General features: G+C 50.6%; 1 protein-coding gene across 1 annotated transcript in view; it reads right to left on the reverse strand.

Annotated features, from left to right (window-relative positions):
* The window catches only part of LOC146871833 (FACT complex subunit SPT16), a 257,766-nt gene that overhangs the window by 191,146 nt on the left and 52,102 nt on the right, over nt 1–14,518 (reverse strand). The window contains exons 3-5 of the mRNA XM_085599783.1: nt 14,270–14,405; nt 14,029–14,155; nt 3,099–3,217 (exon numbers count right to left, since the gene is read on the reverse strand). Of these exons, the coding sequence (XP_085455909.1) occupies nt 3,099–3,217; nt 14,029–14,155; nt 14,270–14,405 (382 nt within the window). The remainder of the gene's footprint in view (nt 1–3,098; nt 3,218–14,028; nt 14,156–14,269; nt 14,406–14,518) is intronic.

Below are 14,518 nucleotides of genomic sequence, written 5' to 3' on the forward strand. Positions count from 1 at the left end.
CACCACACACCCCCCCACCCCCCCACACCCCCCCCCCCCCCCCACCCCCCACCACCACACACACACCCCCCACCCCACACACCCCCCCCACACACACACACCCCCCACCACCACACACACACACCCCCCCCACCACACACCACACACCCCCCACCACCACACCCCCCCACCCCCCCACCACCACACACACACCCCCCACCCACACACACACACACACCCCACCACACACACACACCCCACCACACACACACACCCCACCACACACACACACCACCACCCCCCCCCACCACACACACCCCCACCACACACACCCCCACCACACACACACACCCCCACCACACCCACACACCCCCACCACACCCCCACCACACACACACCCCCACCACACACACACCCCCACCACACACACACACACCCACCACACACACACACCCCCACCACCCACACACACCCCCACCACACACACACCCCCCACCACCACACACACCCCCCACCACCACACACACCCCACCACCACACACACACACCCCACCACCACACACACACCCCCCACCACCACACACACCCCCCCCACCACACACACACACCCCCCACCACCACACACCCCCCCACCACCACACACACACACCCCACCACCACACACACACCCCCCACCACCACACACACACCCCCCCACCACCACACACACACACCCCCACCACCACACACACACACCCACCACCACACACACACCCACCACACACACACACACCCCCACCACACACACACACCCCCACCACACACACCCACCCACTACACCCCCCCCACCACACACACCCACTACACCCCCCCCACCACCCACCCCCCCACCACCCACCCCCCACCACCCACCCACCACCCACACACACCCACCACCCACACACACCCACCACCCACCACCCACACACACCCACCACCCACACACACCCACCACCCACACACACCCACACCCACCACCCACCCACACCCCCACCACACACACACCCCCACCACACACACACCCCCACCACACACACCCCCACCACACACACCCCCACCCCCCCCCCCCCCACACACACACCCCACACACACACCCCCACCACACATTCCCCCACCACACACCCCCCACCACACCCCCCCCCCCACCCCCACACACACACACCCCGCACACACCCCCCTACACACCCCCACCCCACCCCCCACACCCCCCACACACCCCCCCACCACACACACCCCCACCACACACACACACCCACCCCCACACCCCGCACACACCCCCACACACCCCCCCACACACACCCCCCACCCCCACCCCCACACACACACCCCGCACACATCCCCATACACCCCCCCACCCACCCACACCCCCCACCCACCCACCCACACCACACCACCCACCCACCTACCCACCACTCTTCGGTGGAGTACTGGCGTCAGGTTATAGAACCAAGGGCACTGATGATGGCCGCGGACAGGCTTGCCTTTGGCGCTTGAGGCGCAGTGGCCTCCATTAAGCAGCCCTGAGATGAGGGAGGGGCAGTCCGGAAGGGCAGTAGGTGCCGCGCAGGAGAGAACCAGCAACAGGTCAGAAAGTGGCACAGCCTACAGGGCAAAGGACACGGGCATAAAAGGGGCAGAACAAGACTTCAGGAATTAGGAGCAAACCAAAAGAAATGCCAATACAGGAAAAAAAAGAACAATTTACAACTAGAACAGCAAGCACAAAACAAGCATTGGCATAGCCAATAGGTCTCGCCTTTGGGACCTTATAAGTGTTTAGACATGCAACAGTTGCATAACTAAATACTTATAAGGTCCCAAAAGCGAGACCTATTGGCTATGCAAAGCGGCCGCGAAAATGATCGCGATTAGATCAAACATCAAAGAGGCCGCGCAGCCGCAAAAGTTAAAGTAATCGCGGTAAAGGGCAGCGCGCGCCCGCGCACTTGCCCTCTAGGCTGGCCTGGTAGCACTTTTTGGAGCCCTCTCAATAAGTCTTGCCAGACCAGCGTATGCGCTGGGTCAGGCGAGACCTAAAAAGGCAGTAGACAATGCAGGGGCACAGGGCCAGCTAGAACCAGCAGCGCTAAGCACTGAGCAGGAGGATTGAATGGTGCCTTTCTGCTGCGAGGCTGGGCAGGCGGGTTTGGGGGAGTGGCGACCAGACCTGTAAGTCAGGGCTTCTCCCCGACCTGGAGGACAACGGCTTCAATATTTTCTGTCAGACAGATCAAGCTGTATCTCTCTCCCCTTTCATCGACTGCCACGCCATTTAGACACAATGTCCCTCAGTTCGGTTTGGAGACCAAGCCTGTTTGATATATACAAGGCTGCCCTTGCTAGAAAAGTCAAATCCTGGGGTCTGAAATAGTGTCATATGCAGATGACACCCAGTTGATGTCCTTTCCAGAAGGTGAACGAAGGGATCCTTGAAAGGCTGCCTTAGGAATGTGGATTGAATAAACTGTTTAAAGGAGAATTCAGGCAAATATGAAATACTGTTCTTCGACAACGCCCAATCACCTTGGGCCCAGTTCTAGTAGCCAGAGAAAATGAGTGAAACCCAGTCCACCACAATAAGGATCCAAAGAGCCAGAAACTGTGGTGCTGCCTTTTCATTCCTGAAAGCCAAAACTGGACTGAGCTACACATTGAGCAAAAAAGTTTACCTCGGAATTCAACTTTAAAACAGCTAAAAACATTCCTTTCCGAAAGCTTCAAGCTGCTCAAGGGTACGGACTGTAGCACGGGGATGCTTCTGGTTAAGCAGCCATGCGCTAAAATACATTCATGCATTCATTACTCTGTATTAGTCGCGGTATGCTTCCTGAGCCAGTTATAGTTAAAGAAACTCTTGTCGAGGTCTGATGTCCAGAAACTTTATGGGGGGGGGGGGGGGGGGGTTGAACAGTGCATACATCGGTTGGGGAGTCTGCATCATGGAAAGCCTCGTGAAAGTACAGCCTCAGAATGGTTCTTCCATCTGAAAACTGTGAAACGTCTCGGGTAATTAACTGGCCTCCTCAGACACAAGCTGTATTCAACCCTTTCTGCTCTATGTATGAACAGAAGCTGCACCCCAAAGCCAGGACATGCCGTACCTTGAGGTGGAAGTGAAGTACAATGATCATCTCTCCATCACAGGGCTGGAAAACTGCATGCTTGATGTTGTTGTATAGGATGTCCACCTTGTCGCCTCGCACAGACGTGAACCGGAAACCTACAAAGATTAACATGAAGTATTGAAACAAATTACTCCAGCACACCTTCGAAAGACTTCTACGTCATAATCAGATCTTCAACAGGTATGAAAAGGCAAACTGCATCTACACAGGGCCACTAAAATTGTTATTCTGTGGTAGCAGATTTTTTGCACATAATTATCGATTTGCCACATAATCAGTCATCTGTTTTATGATCTGCAGATTTTAACACAAAAATTGTTTACAGCTCAAGCATCTAAAAACGTGTTCGTGCACCTAGGAAGACCTTTCGCAAACGTTAACTGGTCATCTTTCAGTTGCTTATTTCAGTATTAAACGGATACTAAGGATGTGACATTTTTACCCATGCTGAGTTATGTGTACTCATTACAAATTAATAAAGTAATACTAGCAAAATATGTGCAGCATAATTAGCATTTCTTGATGCATAAATTAGCCAACACTGCCTCATAATTTGGTGCTTCCTGGCATATAATTCTAGTGGCCCTGTGTGAGAAAGTGGCTCTGTATACACTGTTCCCAAATGGGCACAGTGTGTACAGACTACACAGCCCCCAGAGGCTTGGCAGAGGCTAAAGTTAGATATAACCTTACTCTCTTAAGTGGTAGCTTGGTTGAGCAGTAAGGCAGTATCAGAGGACAGTGTAAAGCATTTGTTGCACACACTCAGTCAGCAAATGGTCTCACACACTCAATAACTGAACTCTAGGCCAATGGTTTTGTATAAAAATATATGGTTTTATTTTAGAACCAACAATAGTATCAAAACATACTTTCTCAGAATGAGATGCTTTAGTTAAATACTTTTGCAATATGCAATTGACTTTTCTTGATAATAGTTACAGGTTGTTGCAATAGGCAACACAATTTCAAACAATAATACATTGAGCTCAATGGGAATTTTAAGTAATGTGCACTTGATTACTTTCATGATTACTTTTTTAACTCCAGGACTGGATCCTAGATTCAGTCCTGGGACAGTTCTTGGAAACAAGTGAGTAAATTCAGTTAAGTTACTGTTGTGATTTTTAAACAATATTTTGCTATTTTAAAAGTTGACACTTAGAAACTTTTTCTGATCAAATTACCAATGTTATCCTATGGAAGGAAATTCACTTAGCAGGTAACGAATAGTTAACCTGTCGGTGTAGTTTTGCAGCTTGAAGATCTTTCTGGATTCACTATGCTATGCATTATTCCGCGATCTGGTGGTTGGGTCCGGATTCGTAGTCTTTTTTTTTTTTTTTTGTAGCCCAGGTGGGCGTCGACGTCCCACCATTTGGTGTACCTCTCGTGACGTCGTGTTGCTTCCTGCGGAAGTCCCACCTTGGTGCGCCATCTTCGGGTTCTTTTTTCCCTCTTTCTCTATTTTTTTTTTTTTAACCCTAGGCGTTCTAGTAATTTCCATTTCAATATTTCTCTCAGTATCTCCTTGTTCTTTTTATTGTTTGTCCTTCCACCTTCTTCTCCTGCCTCATCTTTCTGGCGGAGGTGGGTGGGTTCGCTAGTAAATCCAGAAAGATCTTCAAGCTGCAAAACTACACCGTAAGAAACTATTCGTTTTGCAGCGTGAATCTTTCTGGATTCACTATGCTGTGCATAGATTTGTAGCGGTTTGTTATCTTTGTGGCGGCTGGGTGGAAGATGAGCGTTGGTCGTTGAATATATGTTTAAGCACCTTTTGTCCTACTTGTGCTTCCTTGTTCATCTGTATGTCCACGCAGTAGTGCTTAGTGAACGTGTGCACTGAAGCCCAAGTTGCCGCCAGGCATATGTCTTGAATAGGCGTGTTTGCCAGAAAGGCAATTGTTGCCCCTTTTTAGGTCTCGCCTGACCCAGCGCATGCGCTGGTCTGGCGAGACTTATTGAGAGGGCTCCCAAAAGTGCTACCAGGCCAGCCTAGAGCTACAGTGCATGTGCGCGGGCGCGCGCACCGCGATTGCTTTCGGTTTCGGGGCCGCAGGGCCGCTTTGATGTTTGATCGTGATCACTTAAGCGGCCGCACGGCCGCTTTGCATAGCCAATAGGTCTCGCTTTTGGGACCTTATAAGTATTTAGTTATGCAACTGTTGCATGGCTAAACACTTATAAGGTCCCAAAGGCGAGACCTATTGGCTATGCCAATGCTTGTTTCCTTGTGGAGTGTGCTTGTGCCCCCTCCCATAGTTCTTGTCCTGCCTGATTGTGGCAGAATTGTATCGTTAGTGCAATCCATCTTGCGATGGTGCCCTTAGTCACTGGTCTACCCAGGAAGCTTGTTGCAAATTACACAAAAAACTGCTTTGTTTTCCTGTGCTCCTTCGTTCTTTCGATGTAGTGCATCACCGCCCTTCTAGCGTCTAGAGTGTGTAGTGCCCTTTCAGCGCCTGTTGTTGGGTTTTGAAAGAAACTTGGTATTTGAATTGTCTGGTTCATATGGAATGCGGACACCACCTTTGGCATGAAGAGTGGGTCCGTCCTCATGACGACTCTGTCCTTGTGTATTTGGATGTAGGGCTTCTGTAGTGTTAGCGCTTGCAGTTCGCTTACTCTGCGTAGCGAGGTTATTGCCACCAGAAAGGCTGTTTTCATTGTCAGCATTTGTAGAGAGCCCTTGTGTATGGGCTCAAAGGGCGCCTTCATAAGTTCTGTAAGGACTACGTTGAGGTTCCATGCTGGTGGCGGCATTCTTTTAGGTGGCGCTAATCTTTTTGCCCCTTCGAGGAATCTCTTTACTACCCGAGAGGTAAAGAAACTTCCCCCGTCTCACCTCGTGTGTAAGCTACGATCGCCGCTAGGTGGACTCTTAGCGACGACGAGCATAGATTAGCCTTTAGTAGGTGTGAGGTATCTAAGCACCGTTGATTCCCTGGTCATTTTATTTTGCATCTTATTTCTGCTGCACCATATTGTAAACCTTTTCCATTTATCCCCATAGCATTTCCGTGTTGTTGGCCTCCTTGCCTCCCGTAGCACTCGCATAGTGCTTTGAGGTGGTTTAAGGTGTGCGAAAAGTCCTCAGGCGCCAAGCCGCTAGGCTGAGGCTCTCTGGCTCTGGGTATAAAACCTCTCCGTTCTGCATGGTGAGTAATTCTTTTATTCTTGCGAATTTGTGTGGGGGCCCCTGCGCCATTTCCACAATTTGCGAGTACCATGTCTGTCTTGCCCACTGTGGTGCCACTAGGATCAGCGTCATGTTGCGTAGGCAAATGTTTTTGACCAGCTTATCCATAGGGCATTCCCCTGGGATTGTTTTTCTGGTTGTCTGGATGCGAAGTTTTGACATTTTGCATTCTGGTGTGTTGCAAATAGATCTATAGTCGGTGTTACCCACCTTCTGAATAGTCTTTGCGTTTCCTGCCCATTGAGCTCCCACTCGTGGGATGCTGAAGTCTGCCTGCTGAGCCAGTCTGCTTCCACATTGTCCTTTCCTGGTAGGTGTATGGCAAGCAGGTCTATTTTGAGTGGGATGGCCCATTTTCAGATCTCCTGGGCCAGGTTGGATAGGGTAAACGATTGTGTTCCTCCCTGCTTGCTGATGTAGAACATTGCTGTGGTGTTGTCCGTTTGTATCAACACTTTCTGATTGTACAGCTTCCTCTGGAAGGCCTTCAGGGCTAGCAGTACGGTTTTCAATTCCAGGTAGTTGATGTGTTTGACTGCATACGCTGGAGTCCACAGACCCCCTCACTCTGAGCTTGCTCATGTGTGCTCCCCATCCTATCTGGGATGCGTCTGTGGTGATGGTCACAGTTGGGCTTGGAGGAGTCAAGGGCTTCCCTATAGTTATGTTGTCCCTGTTCCACCATGTTATCTCTTCTTGCACAGCGTGCGTTACAACCACTAGATCCTGCCAACTTCAGTTTGCTTGTGACCATTGCTGTTGCAGCCATTCCTGGAATGGTCTCATGTGTAGGTGTACATTGGGGACTAGGTGAATACATGACGCCATCATCCCCATGATCTTGCTCGCTGTTCTCACTGTCAGAGCTAGCCCCTTCTGGTAGAGACGCGTCTCCTTCAGCAGGGCTATTGTTCTCCTGTCGCTGGGCATGACCGTTTTGTCTATGGTGTTGATCTGCGCCCCCAGGAAGATCTTCACCTGTTCTGGTTCCATTGATGACTTCCCCCAGTGTATCGAGAACCCCAGGTTTGTTAGTGTTCTTGTCACCCGCTCTGCGTGTTCCTCGCACTTGTCGCGAGTACTTGCTTTGATTAGCCAGTCGTCTAGGTAAGGATACAAATGAATCCCTTCCCTCCGCAGGTACGCTGCTACTGCTGCAAGGCATTTTGTGAAAACCCTTGGGGCGGACTTTAGACCGAATGCCAGGGTTGTGAATTGGTAATGATCCTGGTTGATGTTGAACCTTAACAGGTTTTTGTGGCGCCTGTTCATCGGTATGCGCAGGTAGGCATCTTTGAGATCCACGGTGGACATGAAGTCTCCGCCTCGCATTTGAGGTAGCACTTCTTGTAGTGATGTCATTTTGAATTTTACCGTCTTTATAAATTTGTTTAGGAATCGTAGATCCAGGATGGGTCTTAGTGTTTCGTCCACCTTTGGAACCAGGAAGTAGTTTGAGTACACTCCCTTGTTCCTTTCTCTGCATGGCACTGGTTCTATGGCCTCCTTTTGGAGTAGTTGTAGCGTCTCTTCTCTGAGTTGAGCAAGCTCTTGACCAGAGCGTTGTCTTCTCATTGGTTTCTTGTTTGGAGGTCTTTTTTCCAACTCTATGCAGTATCCGTACTGTATGACGTTGAGTATCCATTTGTCTGAGGTTATTTTTTGCCATTGTTGAAGGTAAAGTCCCAGTCTTCCGCCTACTGGTATTGCATGCTCGTAGGCGTTTGGTTTGCGCACCCCCCTTACTGTGCTTACTTTGTGCTTCACCCCTCGGGGTATACTGAGGGTGAGCATTTTCTTCCGTGCGAAGTCACTTTGATGAGGGTTGGTCTCCCCCTCTTCTTCTCTGGCCACGTCCGTTTCCTCTACCGCAAAAGGACTGGCCTCGAGGCTGGTACTGCCAGTTTTGCTTCTGCTGTCCCTGCTGGCCGTGAATTTCACCCTGCTGTCCTTGCTGGAATGTCTGGTGTGACGTTCCCGGCTGGTTTCCTCCCCTTCCGTAGGGTCTCCGAGCTGGGGTGCCTCTTCTCATCCCTCTGAATTGCAGGGCCCCCCATGAACCTTGCCGTCTCATTTTCTTGCTTCAGTTGGGAGAGTTTTTCGTCCACCGGAGCACCGAACAGCGTCTCACCGTTGAAAGGGGTGTTCAGTATGTTGTTCTGGACCTCTTGTTTGAATCCTGAAATTGAGCCAGGCCTGTGCCTCCTTTCAGTGATTCCTATAGCCATCTGCCTGCTCGATGTCTCTGCCCCGTCCAATGCTGTCTTAATGCATGAGTTTGCAATATTCTTCCCTTCCTCCACCAGATGGGAAGCTCTCTGCTGGTATTGCTCAGGGAGATGTTTGATTAGGTCTCCCATCTTGTCCCAGTGCTGGTACTGGTGCCTGTTCAGTAGGGCATTGGAGTTCGCCATGCGCCAGTGCATTGCCGCATTTCTCTCCACCTTTCCCCGGTGAGGTCCATCCTTCTGCTCTCCTTGTCGGGAGGCGGCCCTGAGGTTGCCGGTACATTGGCCCTTTTCCTGGCCGTGGACGCAATGATGGAGTCAGCTGTGACTGATCCTTTGATATATGGCGGGTCTTGTGAGGAATGCTTGTATTTCTTCTCTGTTCTGGGAGTGATGGATCTGCAAGTTCCTGGGTCCTTGAACGCCTCCTTCCCTTGGTTCATTACGCTTTGGAGCATGGGGAGGAACTGGCTCCTAGTCTGTATGGGGAGCAGTGTTTTGAGTAGAAAATCTGCTTTCGGCTTCTCCTCGTCCAATTTCACGCCAAATGCAGCTGCAGCGCTCTTGACGACCATGTTGTATGCCCCAATGTCGTCTGGCGGCGAAGGCCTCGAAGGATAGGACTCCACGGGCTCTTCGGGATTTTCGGTGTCGATGTCCTGCCATTCCAGCTCATGTGTCGTCGACGGCGCCGAGCCGTAGATCGACTGCTGCTCCTCTTCCTCATCTTCTCCCTCATAGTAGGGGTCTTCTTCCTCTTCTTCAGGATCTCTCGACTGCTCTTCGGCGTCAAACTCTTCCTGTTCTTCGATCTCGACGACATCCGTCGACTGTTTCGTTGGGATTTTGAATTTTTTCATTTTCTCATCGAACTCCTTCTTGCTCTGAAGGATGCTCTCCATCTCCGCCTCGAGCCTTCTCTTTTTCTTCTCCATTTCGGAGGCATGTTCGGCGTCGAGCACTGGTCTTTTCGACGGAGCTTGCGTCGACGCGGCCTTGTCCTTTGTCGCCAAACGCCCCACCTCGTGGGCCTGCTTCGACGAACTCGGTTTCTCGGCAGCCTTCGGCACCTGGGAGTCCTTCTCGAAGGATCCGCTGGGCCTTTCGTCCTTGGATCCACTCGCGGTCGTCAAAATTTTCGGCGCCGGCGTTCCTTTCGAGGACTTTGACTGTTTTTCGAGAGTCACTCTCAGATTTTCGGGGCCCTTTCGGGGGTTTCGTACTCGACGTGTCTCCTACCTTGTCAGGCGTTTCCTTATCGGTCTCTGCGACCGTGAAGACATCAGGTCCCTCGGCGATGTTGCCTTCATCGTCGGTGGAGAGGCCCAGTTCGTACAGCAACGGGGCCTTACCCTTGCCTTCCATGTTGAAGTTGGCTCTCCTCTGCCTTTCTCTCACCCGGAGTGTCTTCGGCGTGAAGGCGGAACAGGCGTTGCAGTCCTTGCTCTCGTGGTCGATCGGCAGGCAAAGGTTGCAGACCGGATGTTGGTCTTTCTGCACGTATTTGTGGTGGTAGTTACGGCATAATTTAAAGGGTGTCTTGTCCATTGCGCTCAGAGTCTGAGTGCGTATTTTCCGATGGGCGTCGAAGATTGAGGATCTCCTCCTTCGTCGTCCCGGCTGTATGCTCTTCCTCTCTGTAGTCTTCTATAAATTCTCCTTCGATGAAACTCGTGTATTTTTCTTCTTCCTTCGTTAAAACTCTGGAGCTTCTCGATGACGATCCAGACCCAACGGCGGAAAAAAGAATCTGAAGATGGCGCACCAAGGTGGGACTTCCGCAGGAAGCACGACGACGTCACGAGAGATACACCAAATGGTGGGACGTCGACGCCCACCTGGGCTACAAAAAACCCCCACAAAAGAACGACTACAAATCCGGACCCAACCACCAGATCGCGGTATAATGCACAGCATAGTGAATCCAGAAAGATTCACGCTGCAAAAGTGGGGTTATGGGTCCTTTTTCTAGGTCAGTGTTGGATCCTGGATCCAGCACTAGTGTACCACCTGTAAGCAGTTGAGAAACTGAGTTTACGTTATACAGGCGATTTTTAAACAATATTTATAAGTTTGCAAAATCGACACGAAGAACATTCACAGAAAAACAGTCAATGGTTTCCTATAAGTTACGGGTAAAGTATGTTCTCGTTACTTTTGTAATCCAGTGCTGGGCTCCTAGGCTCAGCACTGGGGCATCTACCTAAAACAGGTTAAGTAATTACGTTTTCACAGTTGGTACAATTTTTAAAGAAATTTCACAGATAAACAGTCAATGGTTTCCTATGGCAGAACATTGAGTTAGTGGTAAGTACGGTTGTAAGTACTTTAAATGCTGGGCACCAAGATCCAGCACTGGGATCGCTCCCAATAGCAGGTGAGTATTTCCGTTTTCGTTACTCGGTTGATTTTAGGTGAATATTTTAAGGTTTAGAAACTCCACACTTACAAGAAATTTCAGAAGAAATCAGTCAATGTTACCCTATGGAAGAAAAGGGAGTTATCGGCTTTTGGGTAAGTACTCGACTGGCAGAGTTAAGGTTCTGGGCATAGACTCAGGGGTCCCCCAGAGTCAGGTAAGTACAGTTGGTACACCCTCAGCAGCACAGGGGCAGCCGGGTGCACAGTGAGTTAGGCCAAATGTTATCCTATGGGAGGCAGGGGGGCCTTGGTTGGTGGCTGCTGACTAGCAGGCCACGCGGCTGTGGGAGCTGAGCTCCTGGTCACTTGCTCAGGGCAAATGGGGAAGTATGTAGGAGTAGAAGTTGCACTGCCACGGCCACTCGAGCGGCTGGGTGCAGGGTGCTTTTGAGCCTTTGGGAGCTCAATGGTTTTCAATGGGAAAGCTCAAGGACGAACTAAGGCTGCAAGCTCGGGGACGAAGATTCTTCAGGTGCCACCACCACTTCGAGAGGTAAGTTGGGTAGTTGGAGGATAGGTAGGTTCCCAGGAGTCGGGCACAGGGGGCCGCCGGGTGCCTTTTGATGTTGGGAAATTTTACCCTCTGTTGATCGCGTTTGGGGGGGGGGTCCCTGGTTCTGAGGCTGCAGGCGTCGTCAGGAGTGTCGAGGTGGGTCCTTGGGTGCCGGTTTTGGGGTCAGTCACCAGGGGGACGTCCTCCGGGTCTTTGTCCACTCCGCCACAGGCCAGGCTTGGCGGGTGCAGTGTGCAAGGGTTCGCGGTTCCGGGCTGATGCCAGGGGTTAGAAACTTGCTTTGAGCAGAGCCACTGCTCATGGGAGTCCCAGATGCTCAGAGTCACAAGGTAGCCAGGTCCTCTGGGGTTTGTGAGGTTCCTGGCCACAGGAGGTGCCGGGATTTAGCAGGAGCAGGTTCGAGGGTCGTCAGGCCGGTAGGGCTGGGGCCAAAGCAGATCGTGTCTTCCTCTTCTTAGCAGCTGCATGGCAGGTCTTCTTTCTTCTTCTTTGCTTTTTCGGAATCTGGAATCTGAGGAGGGAAGGTTCAGGGTGCCCCTAAATACTGGATTTAGGGGCGTTACAGATAGGTAAAGGGCAGGGACCAATGGGTCCCTGCACTGGGGTGGTTACACCCCCTATCCTGCCACTCTCCTGTGGGAGGGGGCAGTAGTCTAGTCCTGATTGGGCAGGGCTTCCCATCTTCAAGATGGCGAGAACCCAGAGATGTGCTTCACCTCGCCTCCCCCACCTGAGCGGTGGGGTTGGCAGAGGCAGGCACATCCCCTGTCCCTACTTGGGGTTTCCGGCCAGTCTTCCCACCAGACTGGGAGTCAGAACCGGTGGGGGCCAGTTGCTGGGTACAGCAAATGGCCTGGATAAGCTCACAAAGGCGGCATGCCTTTGAAGCTTCCCCCTGCCCATCCTGGGGGAGGAGACCTAGCACCTCACCCAGGATGTGCATTGTTGCAGGCCCAGGAGAGCAGGGGCTCTCCACCCAGAGGTCCAGCAACATGTCTGCTGTGTGGCAGCCTCTCAGACCAGACGTGGATTGTAGGTTCGGTTTCAGGGGGCATCTCTAAGATGCCCTCTGTAGTGCTTTGTACATTAAATCCCACACTGGCATCAGTGCGGGTTTAAAGTGCTGAGAAGTTTGAGACCAAACTTCCCAGTCAGTGTTGCCATTATGGTGCTGTGGAGTTCGTGTTTGATGAGCTCCCAGCACCATGTACTCTTAAATGGCAGCACTGCACTTACAGTGCCCAGGAATGGACCCGGGTCCTGTAGGGGCACAGGGCTCATGCTCCTGTGCCCACACCACTGGCATAGGGCACACAGCTAGAGGGGTGGCTGATGTATGCCAGGGCAGTGGGGTGGGCATGGCACAAAGGGATGTGTGCCATGTCGACTCTTTGTTTTGTCTTGTACCCAGACACCCAGCCTGCAAGGGCAGCGTGTGTGTGTGTAAGGGTACAGGGCCTCTAAGGGTGGCACAATGAGTGCTGCAGCCCTTAGAGGCCTTCCCTGGTCACCAGGCCCTGGGTACTTAGGGTACCATTTACCAGGGGCTGACATGTGGCCAGGGTTTGCCAATTTGTGTTTTAGGGAAGGAACATAGGCCCCGGGCACCTGACTGGCAGGAGCCCTGGGCACACAAAGTACAGTCAGCAATTCAGCAAAAAGTGGGGGCATACCATGCAAGAAAGATGGCACTTTCTCACACCCTGGATATAGCTTACTATGTCATACACCATAGATGCACATTTGTACAGGTTCTGTCACACCTTCTACAGTCACTAACAGACCAGAGAAACATGGTGGAGACCTACATTAATCACACGAAACAAACTTGAACAGGGCAACAGATCTCGTATTCCCAAACAAACCAGTGTTCTGTATAGGATAAGCAGACTGCCATAAACTCCAATGCTCCAGAGACCTTTAAACAATTATATCGCCTCGGTCTTAACTTTAAATTGCAATATCATAATTCCTCTGGGTGTTCAAATCTCAAGGCACTCACAAATGCACCACAGAACAAATTATGTAACTGATATAATGCCCCCCCCCTTTCCTGTATATCAAGCCTTATATGGTGGGACACCTAACTTACAGGACATATATGGAAATTGCTAACCAAGAGTATTGTTCAGGAGCGCTTCATGAGCCAGAGGAAAAAAAACTGCAGACTATGATAATTTAAGGCTCAACTGAGGTGCACTTAAGATTCTTGAGGGGACGATGGTAAGACATGGAAGATATCTAAAAAGAGATTGTATTCAGCCAAACACATGAACGGTTTTTGCCTGCCAGCTTTAAAAACTATCGATTCCAGTTTACTGCCTTATTCTTCACTCGAGCGCTTTGTTTTCAATTAGGGTTTTAGCACTTTATAAATTAATGTGATTGGTTGCCTGATTAACAGAATTAAAACGCGGCACCAGATGCATAGTCGCATGATAGTCTGGATGGACATTGTGAGGTTTGGCCATGTGTTTCACATAACAAAGGTTTCATAAAGTCTGGAGGGGAATGAAGCATCCGTCACTTCCATTTACTCACCATTGACATGTGCTTCCAAGGAACCCTGCATCCGTTTCTGTGCAATGTTGGGTCGGATGTACAAGTCCTTCAGCTTGGGGTTACTGCGATTCATGTTGATTACCAACGAGTCTTGTTTCACAATGCCCTGTAAGAAACCAATATATACATGAAATAGAATATTGGCCAACCTTTTAGCTAGAGACAACAGTTGACTGTCTTAAAAGGCCTGCATCCCCATCTATTCAATACTTTCCCTCACCTCCTTCTCTTTCTCCTCTGCCTCTCGTGTCTTATAGCGCTTTTGCACTTCTTTTATGATGCGGAAGGCACTTTGGAGATTTGTAGCAGGAACCGCCGTCTCTCCAGGGACTTTTATGTTGGAGGCCCGGTATGTTCTGGAGAAAGTGGATAAGATGAAGAGACAAATGAATAAAAGATGAAGGGAACAGAATAAGAAATTAATTCTACACACTTGACATGGAAATGGTTTTAGAGCCCCAATGGAACA

The sequence above is a fragment of the Triturus cristatus genome, chromosome 1_1 (genome assembly GCF_964204655.1).
Source record: "Triturus cristatus chromosome 1_1, aTriCri1.1, whole genome shotgun sequence".
NCBI lineage: Eukaryota > Metazoa > Chordata > Amphibia > Caudata > Salamandridae > Triturus > Triturus cristatus.